The 15,785-nt window shown below is 42.4% G+C and overlaps 1 protein-coding gene across 3 annotated transcripts; it reads left to right on the forward strand.

The window, feature by feature from the left end:
* The first annotated feature begins 290 nt into the window (after positions 1 to 290).
* LOC104641439 (cell surface glycoprotein CD200 receptor 1-B-like) lies at positions 291 to 15,623 on the forward strand. 3 transcript variants are annotated; one of them, XM_075769294.1, is made up of 7 exons: positions 291 to 727; positions 2,139 to 2,226; positions 3,041 to 3,349; positions 4,773 to 5,021; positions 7,045 to 7,140; positions 8,556 to 8,706; positions 9,979 to 15,623. In XM_075769294.1, the coding sequence occupies exons 2-7, from the start codon at positions 2,160 to 2,162 to the stop codon at positions 10,079 to 10,081; spliced, it is 975 nt and encodes a 324-aa protein (XP_075625409.1). In that variant the 5' UTR covers positions 291 to 727; positions 2,139 to 2,159; the 3' UTR covers positions 10,082 to 15,623. The 3 variants fall into 3 exon arrangements, with proteins under 3 accessions (XP_075625409.1, XP_075625399.1, XP_075625417.1); XM_075769284.1 differs by having other exon boundaries at positions 291 to 712; XM_075769302.1 differs by having other exon boundaries at positions 291 to 712; positions 8,660 to 8,706.
* Positions 15,624 to 15,785: the final 162 nt, after the last annotated feature.

Raw genomic sequence — 15,785 nt, forward strand, 5'->3', positions numbered from 1 at the left:
TCAAACTTTCAAACTTTTTGACTGAAAGCAACTTTTGCACGCATAATTTATCCAAATTGCAAAAAACCTCAAAGCCTTTTGACAGTACTGAATGACATGAAACAAAATATTTCATTTGTGGCAAAGATTTTAAGTGAGCAAAAGTTAAATTTGGTTGTTTTGTAAGGTAAGAGTTACATTGCCTAGTAGTAGAATACTGATCAATGTGGTTGCACTGGCGTTGTTTGCAGGTTGCAATGAAAGCTTTTCCTCCAGATGCACCAGCGTTTTGTTAGAACTGTGCAGAAAACCATCAGGCTGTTGTCTGAACGTGCAGACGTGTCACACTGTGTTAAGAAAATACTATCGCTTTTTGCACTCCACTCACAAATGAGGCAGCATCTGTTCTTTCCGTGCCACAAGTGTGGCCGTATTCTGGTTTTTCTTCTGTGCACTGGATGTCCTCGCCTGACATATTTTACATTTGAAATGAATTTTTTAATGCTGCTTAATTGAAGCTTTTGTTATTTTTACAGCAATTGATACCAGATGAGGATTTAGGTGTCTGGGTGCGCAGTGAACCCCGGCTGCCTTTCCTCTTCCTCTTCTCAGCGCATATTGAGAAGCATGCTTGTATTTAAATATGGGTATGAGCAGTCCGTGATCTAAATAGCCCAGAAGGAAAGTTCTGTTGCAACACGTATGACATTTCTGAATCAACCATTGCACAAAGGCATTTGCTTGTCTGGTGAGTATTGCGTTTTGACCTGGGAATGAAAACAACTTATCAGTATTTCCCATGGGATGGAAACACCATTTTCCAGTCATCTCTAGCTGCAGGTGACTGATTCAGAAAGTAAAAGATTAAAGAGATACAAATGACAGCATAAAGGAGAGAATGACATAGAAGGTAATTTGAGGCAACGCAGAGGCGAGTGATGGAACATGAGATAGCTTTATGGGCAGGTCACAGAGAGCCTCAGGATGAAAGTGCGGCCACTGATCTCTGACAGTAACGTAGAAAATGCAGTCAGGATACGGCTGCTACTGTAGTGTTGTGGAAACAGGCACACGCTCCGAGACCTTGGCTTTATCCCCCAGCTGCCTGGGGGCACAGCAGTGTATTGGTTGTGAACCTCTCTGCTGTGACATCACCATCATCCACGGTCAACTGCGTCCTTGAGACCTGAGCAGAAGAGGTTGGGAGCTTGACTGTGGGAATATGTATGTATATTGTTCAGCACAGCGTAGTGCAAGTTTGCCATGCCAAATTTGGGTTGTTTACATATGATGATATCTGACTGTAGGAAAGTATCAGTGATGTTCTTAGCCAAATCCATATTCAAGCAACAGCTGAATAAGTGTTCATCAAAATTCTCCACTGAGAACTGTATATATTTTGATTGGAAAGCTTTTGGATAGCATGGACATCTGCTTTTTTGTGTGAACCAGAGTGTTGGGATGACAGCACTGTCTCAATCTTACCAATGAGCTGCTGCTCTTTTGCCAAAAAGAAGCTAGCAATTTATGAGATATAGTTCGTTAAAAAGTATATATGGTTGTAGACTAGTGCAAGTTACTAGGTGCCTCTTTAGTTCACTGTGTCTATGAAAGCAGGAAACAAACTCACATGTTTTCGATCTCTTGATGGTTGTCCATTTTGTTCTACTACAGAAGAGAATTACCCTTCAAGAAATTAAAAGCAAGCAAGGGTTAGAAATAATTTCTTTCTCAAATAGTTGATGAAGTCTAGATCCCGAATTTTCCTATACATGCTGTTACCTTGATTTTTCAGAAAGAGTTGTAATGCGTGCGTATTTGCTCTTGCAAAACCTTTCTTCCATCTTCTGCAGGTAAGTCTATGAAGTGGCAGTAAGAGGTCTGTAGGTATCTTTGTGCTAGCTAGCAAGCAGCTAGAGATGTCTGGAAAATGGTATCAGAGATCCTGGATTTTTAAAACTTTTTGGTAAAGAGTAGTCTTTTTCATTTTCAAAACCGTTTTTGTGTTACTTTCTTCAGTACGAGAATGATACTTGACATGGGGTCTTGTTTAGAACTTCTGTTTTCAAAGGAAGCAGAGGGTTTACTATGTGTTTTCGTTGAAGAGGATTGCACAAGTTGTGACTACGTGCCATTTTCTTTGCCTTCACTTTCTGTAGTGCTGATTCCTTCTGCTAAAGATGGCTCAGACATGGGCAGTCCTGGCTCTGCTCCTTTTCTTGCTAATCAACCTGGTTGAAGATTCAGGTAAGTGAGAAAGATCCCAAACTACATGCAGCACTCTTTGGTACTCTGTATTACCAACTCACCAGTAGACCAAAACTTTGCAGTTCACCAGGGGAAATTTTTTTACTGTTTAATGGGAATGAAGAAAGTGATGTCATCTCAGCTGATAAAATAATCCTGTGCTCTGCAGAGCGGCACAGGATGATGTAACTGATAGGAATCTAACATAGATCATCTGAAGATCCATCTCCTGTTCAACTGAGACAATATCAGGAGAGCTATGATTTCTGGCAGAAAAAGGATCTACGTATACCCCATACTACAGTATACCTCAAAAACTACTGCATCAAGTGATCTTGGGTTTTAACCTTGTTAAAGATGTATGTTCCACTGCTATCCCTGGTTTTATTTGCACTTTAACCAAGGTGCCTAAATCCATAACACAGTAACTTTTTTTGAAAGTAGTTTCCTCTCTCTTAAGGGTGAACCTTGTCGTCCCCCCCAATCAGTTTTTCAAAGCCCATATTAAAGTGATAGAAATCTGTTGCCTAAAAAACAGATGGAGAACCTGTAGCTCACCAGCATGCATCACATACCTGCACAGTGTCCACAGTGGAAAGGCACCATCTCCACCGCATTTCCAGACTCCAAAGAATGATGGTGGGAAGCTGGACCTGGAAATTGAATACTACTTATATGTGTGTGCACAGAGCAATGTGCAAGGCTACCAGTACAGTAAGGAAGTAGAAATTTTTTAGTGTGATGAGGCCAAGAGTTTCTTATGCTTTGGCTGTAGCATAATTTTTAATGCCTTTTTTTTTTTCTTGTTATGTAGCTTACAACATGGTGAGTGTGGAGGCTGGTCATGAGGCTGTGCTGAGTTGCCCTTACGACTCCAAGGAGTCTTTGCTAATGGTGACATGGAAGATGAAATGCAGCGCTTGCTGCTTGTTGGCCTATAGGAGTGATCATAATGAGACAAGAAAGTTAAACTGCAGTGAGAGAGTGATGTGGAAATATTCACCTGAGATTGACCCTGCTCTTCGTATTTACCCTGTAAACCTTGGTGATGAGGGAAATTACACATGTGAAATTGCCAGCAGTGCAGGGAATTTTCTTTTTTTCTCTTCTTTGACCATGATAGGTAAGACACACCTTGTGATTTATTTATTTATTCTTTTTGTGAGTGTGTAGATAAAAATGATTTGATTTGGTGGTAAAAGACCAAATTAATTTTTGGATGCACACTGAAATTGAAAATAAAGAGGTAAGCTGATTTAGCTTGGCTATTTGGAGAGTGGAAAAAGGCATGAAGAGTTATACAATAGGACTGGGCTGTTCTATGGAGAAATAATCTAGGGGGTTTGTGTTTGTTTTTTTTTAACTTCTTTTGACTCATGAACAGGGGAGGCTTTAAGATGCACCAAATCCAACAGTCTGCATAGTTTCTGAGAGAGTTCTTTGGGCGTAACATGGGATTTGAATGTTTTGTGAATATTCACACAACCAGGAGCATACACTCTTGGTTATGTTAATGCAAACAGAAGATATCAAATAAATATTGCTGCTATAAGCTGAGCAAGAGGATGCCGAATCAAAATTCACAATGAGGTCAATCTGTGTTTTGTCTGGGTAAGAGCCAAATGGGAAGAGAGAAAAAGTTTCAGGATACTATCTAGAAATACTGTTCCAGAAACACTGAAAGCTGTTTATAAGGCTACATCACTAAAATTAAACCAAAATGAATCTATTTTCAACCTAAGCAGGAATAAAACAATATTAGGAAACATAATCAATAAATCAAATCATCTTTTTCAGATAGTCAGACAAACTATTTCTAGGTTTCCATAACTTAAAAAAAAAACCAACATAGGAGAAGATTTTGTGTTCTGGCCATATTAGTTTTTTTTTTTTTAATACTCGGAAGGCTTATGGGAAATTAATTTCAGAATTCTATAAATGCTATTATTATTTTTTGTCACTTGATTGTTTTGTTTTGTTTTGTTCTTCCCTGCAGAGTCTTGCCTTTCTGATAATAGCTTAGGTTTTGTCCGAGCCTTTGCCTCTTTTGTCAAATGCAGAATATGAGTTCTTGGACAGTAGACTGGTAGAACAGTTTTGTTTGTTTCCTCCTTCACTACTGTCAAATTCTTGTCAAATTCAAATTCATTACCTAATCTCCTAAACATTTCAGCTGGAGCTTCAGCAAGCTGTGTTTTCCTCAGTATGTGCACTGCTGTACTTATAAATCCTCATTTAATCCACCCCTTTCTGTCATCCCATCTTCTCCTGTTACTACTGTAGTTACCTTTTGGAAAACGTGAGGAAGCAGTACTTTTAAATGCAGCTAGCTAGTTTTGGAGATACTGACCTTGGACTTTTTGATGCATTTTTTTTCCCTAAAGATCATTGATGCTAATATACCAAATTATTTTAAGATCTCTTGAATTGGTCATGCAAACTAAAATATACCACCTATTTTTCTGTTTCTCAGTTGGTGATTTTATATTGAACTAGAAATTATGGTCATGGTCTTTTTTTTTCTTTCTTTCTTTCTTCTTCCGTAGTCCCTCCTACAGTGACTCTGACCCATGACAAGAGCAGGGTGGCTGTCTGTCAAGCATCTGCTGGAAAGCCAGCTGCTGAAATCTCCTGGATCCCTGCAAGTAATCACAGCACTGAGGAAGAAGTCCATCACCCCAACGGAACGGTGACCAGAGTGAGCTACATCGGCTGGGTCAACAGCACGCATCCCACTGTCACCTGCCTGGTTACCCACCCGGCTACAAACCAGACTCTGTCTCTAGACCTGTCACGTAAATAACGCTGTTCTGTAACAGCTCTTCATCGTGCTCTCGTGCTTCTGTGTGCTGTTCTACGCAGCTGTTCCTGCTGCAAGCCAGGGCTCTGCAGATTGTTTAGAGGGCTGACAGGCCAAAGTTGTAGTGCATGTTGATAGAGAAATTAATGATTTTGAGTTAGTCAGCTGAAACCAAATGTTTAGTGGCATTGTATTGGGAAGCTTCCAGTGCGTGCTTCTTTCTATCCCTCTTCTGTTTTACAGGAGTTCCTGATTCTGCTTGTGGTGGGTTGACCTTGGCTGGACACCAGGTGCCCACCAAGCTGCTCTGTTAGGAAGAAAACTGACAAAAAGTTCATGAGTCAGGATAAGGACAGGGAGATCACTCAGCAATTACTGTCACAGGCAAAACAGACTTGACTTGGGGAAGCTAATTTGATTTCTTGCCAATCAAATCAGAGTAGGATAGTGAGAAATAAGAACGAATCTAAAAGCACCTTCCCCCAGCCCTCCCTTCTTCCTGGGCTCAGCTTCACTCCTGACTTCTCTACCTCCTCCTCCTGAGTGGCACAGGGGGATGGACGTTGTGGTCATTTCATAACACTTTGTCTCTGCTGCTCCTTCCTCCTCACACTCTTCCCCTGCTCCAGCATGGGGTCCCTCTCACGGGAGACAGTCCTCCATGAACTTATCAAATGTGAGTCCTTCCCACGGGCTGCAGTCCTTCACGAACTGCTCCAGTGTGAGTCCCTTCCATGGGTGCAGTCCTTCAGGAGCAAACTACTCCAGCGTGGGTCCCCCACAGGGTCACAAGTCCTGTCAGCAAACCTGCTCTGGCGTGGGATTCTCTCTTCACAGGGCCACAGGTCCTGCCAGGAGCCTGCTCCAGCGTGGGCTTCCCATGGGGTCACAGCCTCCATTGGGTGCCTCCATGTGCTCTGGTGTAGGGTCCTCCATGGGCTGCAGGTGGAATCTCTGCTCCCCATCAACCTCCATGGGCTGCAGGGGGACAGCCTGCTTCACCATGGTCTTCTCCATGGGCTGCAGGGGAATCTCTGCTCCAGTGCCTGGAGCACCTCCTCCCCCTCCTTCTCCACTGATCTGGGTGTCTGCAGAGTTGTTCCTCTCACATGGTCTTACTCCTCTCTCCAGCTGCAATTGCTCTTGGTGGGTTTTTTTCCTCCGTTTTAAATACGTTACCCCAGAGGCACTACCACTGTCACTGATGGGCTCGGCCTTGGCCAGTGGTGGGTCCATCTTGGAGCCAGCTGGCATTGGCTCTGTTGCACATGGGGGAAGCTTCTAGCAGCTTCTCACAGAAGCCACCCCTGTAGCCCCCGTGCTACCAAAACCTTGCCCCACAAGCCCAATATACTGCTTCAGTGACCTTTCTAATCACTGATGATGGAAAAGTTGCTTTCAGCAGCCACTGTGATGCAGCTCACTAATTTTTGATGTGATGCTTTGAACCCCTGGAGTTGAATGTTTTCCAGCTTCCCACAGTGCTGATGATCTGGAGACAAATTCCTTGGAGAATGTCTGTCTGTAACTTTCAAGTGATCTTTCCCAGGGCCAAAGGTAGTAAATGGTAACACTCAGCTTCTGAGCTGGCTGTGCTGCACCTGTTGGAAGCCTACGCCACTAGGATTTACAAGAACAGCTAAATAAACGCTCATATCACCAAACTATCTCAGTAGAGGCATGAAGGACAGAAGTTAGCATAGACCAGTCATTAATAACAGCATTTTGCAGGGACAGCAGGTCCGTTCTGTTGTTGCAGTGCTAGTATCATTTGAAGAAAGAGAGATCGTGCAGTCAGATGAGTTAAAAGTGAAATTGTGTTTGTACACACAAATGACGGTGTGTGAGGTTGGTTGCTGGTTGGCATCCAGACATCTCGTTCGTGTGTCTCAGCTCTTTTGAGCTGTGGGGGGGAGGAGGATTAGCTTTCTCCTCTGGTTATGATAGGTAGTAACATCATGTAGTCAGTGGATACTAACATCTAGCTCTGAAACTAGCTTTCTTTTCTCATCTCTTAGACACTTCACCAAGGCTTCCCTATCTCCTGATAGGAGGATCTGCAAGTGTTGTTGCTGTCAGTGTTGTGACTGTATGCTTGATTTTCAGGCGCAGAGGTAAGTCATTTGATAAGGCTGAAATGTATTACAGTTCCATTGCTGACTATGTGCAGGTACAAGGACATGCACTTTATTGCTGAGAGTGGGGTGGGAGGCAAGGATTGAGGAAAATGTCCATATACAATGCATTGTCCTTTTGGAAAAGTCCTAATAAAATAAGAGGTGGAACTTGAAAACAAGTCCAGAGTTTTGTAAGAACCATAGCCATTATGATATTAATGCATTATGTATATGGCAGAGAGTCATCCAGGACGAAAAGGATTCTTTCTGAGAGTAGGGTAGATTCAGAGTATTTAGAATTGATTGTTCTGCATTTACTGACATAAAATTCTGTACACAAGAATGACAGTTCAAAAACTAGTCTAATGACTAGAGACAAACCCCCCCTCCGTTTCCATCAGCAATCATAATTTTCTTCTTGAGCAAGTGTAAGAATAGTCCAAATGTACATGCTTCCTTCTGGTACTCTTGCAGTTTCTCAGGCTGTGTAGATTTAATTGGCACTGGGTCAGGTTCACACTGAATAATTTGATTCTGAGAACTCAGATGATGGTTTGCTACTCTTGGAGTCGAGTAAGACAACTGTGATGGGGTATGAAGGGAGTAGAAGCCCAAGTGGAGGCTTAACATGGGAGGAGGAGAGACTAGCAGGATGAAGGCAAGAGGTTTTCAGGAGAGCAGAAGATGAAGCACTGGGAGAAGGCAACACAGAGGCAGGTGAACTGTAAATGGATGGAACTTGCAGAGAACCAGAGTGCCTGGTTTACTCCCCTCCATTGCCTTAGTCCTGCTCTAGACTTACTGCTTGTCCGGGTTTCTTCTTCATGCTCAGTGCCTTTCAGATTATTCCCCCCTCCGCACTGGGCACATTACATTGCAGATGTATTTCATCGACCAGGTCTGAACAAATGGGGTGCAAGCGGGTTGGCAAGAGGGGACAATGAGGGGAGGTGTGCACTGGAAGAGCAGAGAAGGTAGGGTGAGGGAAACAGAAAGACAAGAAGGAAACAGGAGGGCAGTTGTCATCAGTGGTGGCAGCACTGACCGGTGCTTGCAGCACTTTGGCGGGACCCTGTCCCTGCCACAGAGCGATGTGCTGCTTTGGGGCAGGCAAGGAGGGGAGAAAATGTGCTCAGCTGAGTTCCTTGGCCCAGCATGTCCTCGCAGAACCGAGGAAAAATGCACCAAAATGAGTCAATTCAGTCACGTCTCCAACGGGTGACCAAAAGTTTCAGTGAAGGGAAAAATAAAACCATAGTATGTTCAAGAGCAGGACATAAAAAATAAGAACTTAACCTATGATTGTAACTGTATACAATCATATAGTATATGATACTATAGTATCATATACTATATATTAGTATATATATTGATGTATATTATTGATAATAGTCATATACAAAGACTTGAAGAAAGTCTTTCAACGGCTGAGGGCAGCCAGAGGAGATCTCTAGACATAACAGCTGTGCACCTTGTCTCATCAAACCATTTTAATTTCCTGACATCCTGCTTTCAGTTTTCCGGTTACGTAAATTGGCACATAAGTCGGCAGCACCATTTACAGTAAGTAGGCTCTTTCTGTGTGTGTGCTTTGTGGGGTTTTTTTGTGTATTCTTCACTAAAACATGAAATTTCTTCACAATGTGTCTGCTCTGACAGAACTCCTCTTTATCTCTGTGTGTGCTTGGAGGTGGCAATGAGGAACATTGTATCTGGGAGGGTGCCTATTATTTGGATGGTCCTGTTTTCATGTGTATTCAGAGTATCTGAGTAATTGTTTAAGCACTAGATCGAGAGTGATGTAGTGCATTTCCTGCCTAAGAATACTATAAATTACATTTACAATGCTAGCAGTTAAGCTGAATTTTAAATCTTCCTAAAAGTTACTTTTTTCACATTTCTGCTTCACAGAGTAATCTTAACTCTGATCTTTTGCTTAGAGAATGTGTATTGCCCTTGATGGCAGAAACCTGCCTGATTAAAGATCAGATGAAAACAGACAGGCATTTTACAATGAGGGAAAAGGCAGCACTTCGTTATGCTGTATTAGAGACAAACGCAGCTATGAAATTTTTATTTTTCAAGTTGCGGTTCAAACACTCAGAAGCTAGGAAACAGCAGTGATAAATTTGCCACCGCAACTTTTACTTCCTCTCTAATCTCAGTGTGTTGTGATACATATTTAACAGCGTGATAATATGCTGCTCTTTCCTCAGGGCTTCTGCCTCATTTAATGCATGCTGAAAGAACAATTATTTCATATTTTGCTTTCTGCTCACGGTTAAATTAATGGCCGTGTGTCTTGTTTGTTGCAAACTAGTCAAACAGTGCTCTGAAGTTAGAACGATATATTTCCTGATATACTCTTCTATGGCATTGAGGACAATTTGACTGACGGGAGTGGGAGTTGCAGAGATCAAAGTCAAAAAGCTTCCAGTAATTTTAGGTGCGTAAATTGGATTGCCGGTGGCCTGCCTGTTTTTTTCAGAGAAGTTAGCATTGTTCATTATCATCTACTTTGCTGAAAAATACCAACAATTCAAAATTTGTTTTCAATCACAATAAGAAGAAAAGATTCAAAAGGCTGTCCTGTTTAGGCTTTGTGAAGGTGGTTGTTGCAACCCTCTGTCAGTTGAGGTTTCACCCTCTGTGCCCTACCCCTTTGCTCACAGAGCTTAGAGAAATAACTTCACAGTTCTTTTGCAGTAGTAGGTATCGCCTACTAGGTTTCTTCTGGTCTTCTTTTTTATTTGGACTTGATAGGTATGATGGTTCCACAAAATTTTGTAATGTAATATAATGGTACATGGTTGGTGTTTTTTTTTTGTATTGCAGACTAAGAAATTCAGGTCCACACCATCACGTGAAAAAACAGAAATGGAAGCCAAGCCTCCTGTCTTACCAGAGAGTATCTATCAGAATTACAATTCAAGAATGATACACATGAACTACTAACAGTGTAGGCACAAGCAGTCTAGTACCAGCTCAGCTACTAGTGATACTCAGTTACTTGAACTTGTACTTCAGCTAACAAATCTCAGACCTTACCGTGTAGCAGGCCAGAACACTCACACCTGCCCTACAAAAGCCTTTGTCTTGCCTCACCTGAAGACAGTGGGGGAAAGCAATCTCTTTTAGTAAATGATTTCTCTCTTTCTCTAAATATCAGTACAGCTCTTTGAAACATCTGAAACTTTTAAAGACCGAGCTGGGGAAATACCTACCTGAATTTTGTTTGAAAATGGACTCTGAGGTATGTTCTATTTTTCCTCAAGTCGATAATTGACATATTTCTGTGCCAGAGTAACAGACTGCTGGTGAAAATGTAGCACTTTTTTTCATTTTTGCAAATTGTCTTTGCAATTTTGTGATGGAAACCAGGAAATTACACAGGGGACCCCAAAACGTAGAAGATTGAAGAAACGCATCCAGCAGAAATGTAGAAATAAGAGAGAGGGTTTTTTTCTGTGTAGATAGTTACATGTGGCAGATGACGATCAGGTATTTGTCATCTTTGTTTATTTTTAATTTTTTAATGTATTTCTTTTTCAATTAAACTTTCTGTTTGCATTGATACTGGAAGAAAAAAAAGGCAATTTGAAATTGTTTGATATGGGAGTGAGAAATAGCAATGGGCAATTTTCTAAGATTAATTTCAAAGTAAATGTGCAAAAATGCAAATATTTACCTAAATGATTTCTGGGGCTATTTGGGTAAATGTTTATTGACCAGTTTCTCAGAGGGTGAGATCACAGAACGGTTTTACTGAGAACAGAAGCGTTAAGTTGTGAAAAATGCAGGTTGTGTGCTTGTTAAAATAAAACAACCCCTCCGCCCAAACAATTTATTTCTTCCTTCTCAACCCTGTGTCCCCAAGCTGAAAAAAACCCACCCCAGATTGGTTGTTAATTTCAATTTTCATTCATCAGGTTTTTCAGACCTTCCAAACACTAATGCAGCAGTAAGCATATTCAACTGCGTGTTTCTGAACTGCCTTTGCTTGCTCGTCGCTGGAGGAAACCATCTCTGCTCCTTCAGTGTTCCTAGGCATGAGGATCTCCCAGTGCCTTTTAGTTGCACTTCGCTTTATCACTTCTAAATAGAGATGGGTGGTGGTGGGCATCTGCTGACACCTCTCCAGCCTTTCTTTTTAGTCAGAAGGGCATGAAGAGCAACTCTCTGCCTTAACAAAAAGTGCCTACAGTCCATTTGTGCCTGCCGGGTCCATTTGAGCCTCTCCTGAGGTGTTAAGTGTCAGTGACGGGTCGCTCTCTCAGAGCTGTGTACAGCTTCTTCGTGTCATCTCTGCAGCAGGAGACGCACCATTTCACGTATACAGCCTCTGGGAGAAATAAGCGACAGATAGCTCGGAATTAGTGAAAGCAGGTTTTCAGCGATGCTAGCTAGGAAGAGCGTTTAGTAGCTCTAGGGAAATCCACAGCAGTGCCTTATTCTCAGGAGGTGGCTTCCCCGTTCTGCTGGCCCACAGCTGGCAGTGCACGGTGGGCACGATCCAGCATCCTTTTTTGTTCTCCATGTCAGCTGGGACCTTTCGCAGTCACAGTGCTGTCAAGGAGTTGGTTGTGACTAGAAGTCTCTGAAATAGGGGAGAAATAGTTTCTTAGGGAACTGCCCAGCTGTGTCTAGGTCTAAACCTGGGTTCTTAGGCTGGTGTTGCTCAGTGTGACTGCTGAGCATGGATTGTTTCTGTGGACAACTACAGCAGCTTGGGTCTGCCTTATTCAGACTCTGGACCATCGCAGCCAGACTGAAGGACGACATGGCTGTCAAAATTAAGGGAGTTAGGCTGTGGAGCAGTCTGCTTTTGGCAGTTATGGTGGACGTGCGTTGTGATTTTTTAGGGTGCAAAGCAAGAACTTTTCTTAATTCCTTTTCACCAAGTGAAATGTTGAAGAGTAAGGTCTATTACAGAGAGACAGGGAGATGATAGTGCGGGGGGTAAAACCCTCTGGAGAAAAATCACTGTGATAATTAGCCCTGGCTGAAAATCATGGCTCCTATGCTCATGATTTTATTTCCTCCTTTAATTTGTATTTGGTGGAACTGGTCCAGTCACCTGCGGTGCACCCACATTTCCTTGAAATGAATTTGATGTGCTGAAACAAGGTGTTCTGGCAATGAGATATGTCCCTTTGTGCTGCAGGTACTTGGTGAAATGGGCTCTCCTGGCAGTTCCACAGCTCTTAACAGCCACGTGGACTATGGTTTGCCCGATTTCTTATTTCTGGGATGGCCCAAGAGCCAGTCCGGCTGCAACCTCTCAGAAAATTAGCTTACAGCATTGTAGCCTAGTCAAGCTTTGATCATCACCTGTTTACTGCCAACAAAAAGCTCGAGTTATCAACCCACAGCTCAGGCAAGCCCACGTGTTGCAGGCACTAACGGGCCTCAGCTGCCTGATTGTTGTATCTTCCTTCTGCAATAAAATTGGCCCTCGTGCTTTTCAAGCTCGTTGTGTATGATTAATAAAACTTATTAGGCCAAAGAGAATAATGTAGCTAGTGGGGATGATTGTAAGAAAGGCTGGGTCATGACTAATGCTTGTAGGCAGAACGTAATCATTGAACAAGCTCAGTTAATTTTGGGCTCATCTTTTGTATGTGTTACACTACTGGCACAAGCGGTAGGTAGCTTCAGACACAGAGTTTGCTTCTTTTTCAGCTGTTTGCAATTCACTGGAGCTTTTGACCACAGGAGTATGTATTACATCCAAGCTGTCAGCAGGTGATAACTATTCTAAGGGGCCTGTCAGCTCTGCGTTGTCTTTGAAAGGAGGAAGATGGGATTAGCCAAGCGGTGGGCCCGCGTGCGCGCTGTGAAAGGAAGCCCTTGGTGCTTGGGATAAGAGAGAGAGATCTGCGAGCTGAGTGATTTTTGTATGGAAACGGGGAGAGGAAAATGGGAGAGACTGGAGAGGGGGACTGACAGAGGAGAACGATAAGGTTAAGAGAGTGAGCGTGATGTTGGGTCGTTGCAGCTTAATACTTAACAGTGTGATTAATTGCTTTTTCCATTCACGCTGCCTGTCACTGCGCACCTTAACTGCTGATCCTGACCGGAGGACACACTTTTGTCATATGGGAAGCTCTCTGCACTCTTCTCTCAGGGTGGAAAACTAGGCACGGGCTTGGATGGTTTCCTCTCTGCCCGCCATCGCCAAAGGGCGCTGTGTGTGTCAGGCTTCTCTGACTTACGAGCTGCACACCGAAGGGCTAAAATCCATGAGACACATAGCTCGGGGTGGGGGGGGCAAGGGGAAGGAGGGGAAGACCTGGCACTGCTGCAGTGGCTCACCAGGGGTTTAACTCCTCCTCCGTCAGGCAGGCTTGAGCTGCGCTCTCCCGGGCTGACTGCTGGGGCAGTGCCCGTTTCCCACCTGGATTTAATTTTGCAGTTGTTCTGTTGAGTGTTTTGGGAATGAGGGGAAAATCACTTAAATATTTTCTGTCATGCTGATTTTGTAAGGGGACAGGCATCTTGGTGTAATCCAAAGAATAACCCATATTGCGTATTTTGTCTCTTGTAGGAATTTGGAAAATAACCAAATTGAGGATGTTTTTATGAGTACATTTACTATGTTTTTTTTCCTTAATTGCAACGACAGTTTTGGTGATTTTTATACCAATTTTATTTGCACTGAAAGCAAATTTATGCAAAGCAAATATTTTAGGCTGCAAACTTCCACATATTCTTCCGTGGCCTTGTCGATATGGCTAGGAAAATGCTGTTTCTTGAATAATCATTGTGAGAGAGCTACTAAAAGGCAGTGGGCATTGGAGTAAGCTATCTGTACATTCTGACCAATAAATAAATAAAGAAAAGGTTGTGGAAGCGTAAGCTCCTGCTCCAGGGCTGTTGCACGGCCTTGCCACTGCTGTTTCAGACTGTTTAGTCAAATGCACAGTTGACTGATGTGCTTTTTAGCACTAGATGTGATTATAGATGAAAATGCTCCTGTTTATTGTGTGGACTTTCACTCATAATGTTTATAGGGCACTCTTGGCAATAGTCATGCTGTCTGCTTTCTGATTAATCTATGAGCAATTTATCTTCTGGTAATAGCAGCTGTTGCAGTATTGCCGAACAGTTCTTTATTCTCTTTCTGTTCACTGAATATGGAAAAAAAAAAAAAGTTGACAAAAAGTTATGTTTAGAATCCCGTAAATTGGAAGGTAACTTCACACTATGAACAAGATTTGTTAAAAATCCCAATTTTCAAGACCAGGATTGAGATGAAGAAGACAAATAATTTTCCTGCAGACTTTGGAAATGGGGCAAATTTCCTAAGGGTACTTGCCAGTTCAGTGAAAACCTTGGTTTCCTAAGTTGGTATTTCTTTCAGCTGTATATTTGGTCTAGCCTTCTTGGTGTCATTTTTCATAGCTTTTCTTCTCTGATGAGAAAAATAATACTTTCCTTGGTTGTCCTGTAATAACTGTAACACCTGTGGAATATTGTCCTGCTGGTTTTGATGTCTTTGTGACTTGGTCCTTCTGCTTTTGTGAAGTCTTTTTTTGTTAATGTTAACTTGTCCTCAGCTACTTGACTTGGTGTCCACAATCTGTATGCAACTTTCATGTGCTGGAGGCAGCGAAGAGCTCATGATTTAACCAGGTAGGACTTCTACTACATTTCCTGTCACTTCTCTGTCCTGGAATAGTTTGTGTTTGTGCTCTTAACGGTGCTTCTTTAAGCAATTACCCACTTTTCTCTTTATTTCCTTAAAGTTGGCTCCTCGATGCTTTCATGCACTAGTTTTCTCAGTTTATTGATTTTTATCTTCTCTAAGTACTTTATTATCCACTTCTCTTTCCAACATCAAATGCAACTGTATTCTCCATTCAGTTGCTTTAGTAGGTGACAGATCCTCTCAATGAATTTTTTTCTTTATAAGATTATTTTTTTTGTTGGGAGGAACAATAGGTTTCAAATTGTAACTTGTTTCAGAATTTTCTGGTGCTTTTTACTGAACTTCTCTCTGCATATATGCAGCATTTTATTTGTGCTTGGGTGACATCTGTCTTGCATTATTATGCAAAAACATCATAGCCAGTTGATTTTTTTTTTTTTCTCCACAGTTTACATGCCGCCTTGTACCACTCACAGCAATAAGCATCCAGCTCAGCTTCATTGTAGCTTTCATGGGAGCCTGACTGGTAATTTGCCTCACAGTTGCAGAGGTTGTACCCAAACCTCTTCATCTTGCTCCTTGTCTTACCTCAGGAAGCTTCTGCAAGAACTTTTCAAGTCTGTTAACTGCTGTGTTCCTCCAGGAAAAATATCCCATCCCTCTGTCTTCTCTTTGCAAAAGAAAGGTACCCAGAGGTACCAGAGGGTACCCAGACCCTCTCTCAAAGCAAAAGCATCTTGCTTGCAGATAAACCTAAGATTTAGGGACTGCCTAGATGGGGTGTGTAGTGCTACAGGACAGTCACAGGACTAGCTCAAGTTGGAGTGTATCTCCATGGCTGGGCTGACCATCCTCCCCCGAGTTAGCTAGAATTACCAGCCTACACTGAATTTGGTGATTTGCACTGAATCCTAGGCTGGTAGAGTCATGCTAGCATAGTATCCCTCTTCTCTGAACGTAAGCCAGATTTGTGTGTATGACTGCTGTGTTC

The sequence above is a fragment of the Balearica regulorum genome, chromosome 1, assembly GCF_011004875.1.
Source record: "Balearica regulorum gibbericeps isolate bBalReg1 chromosome 1, bBalReg1.pri, whole genome shotgun sequence".
NCBI classification, from domain to species: Eukaryota; Metazoa; Chordata; class Aves; order Gruiformes; family Gruidae; genus Balearica; species Balearica regulorum.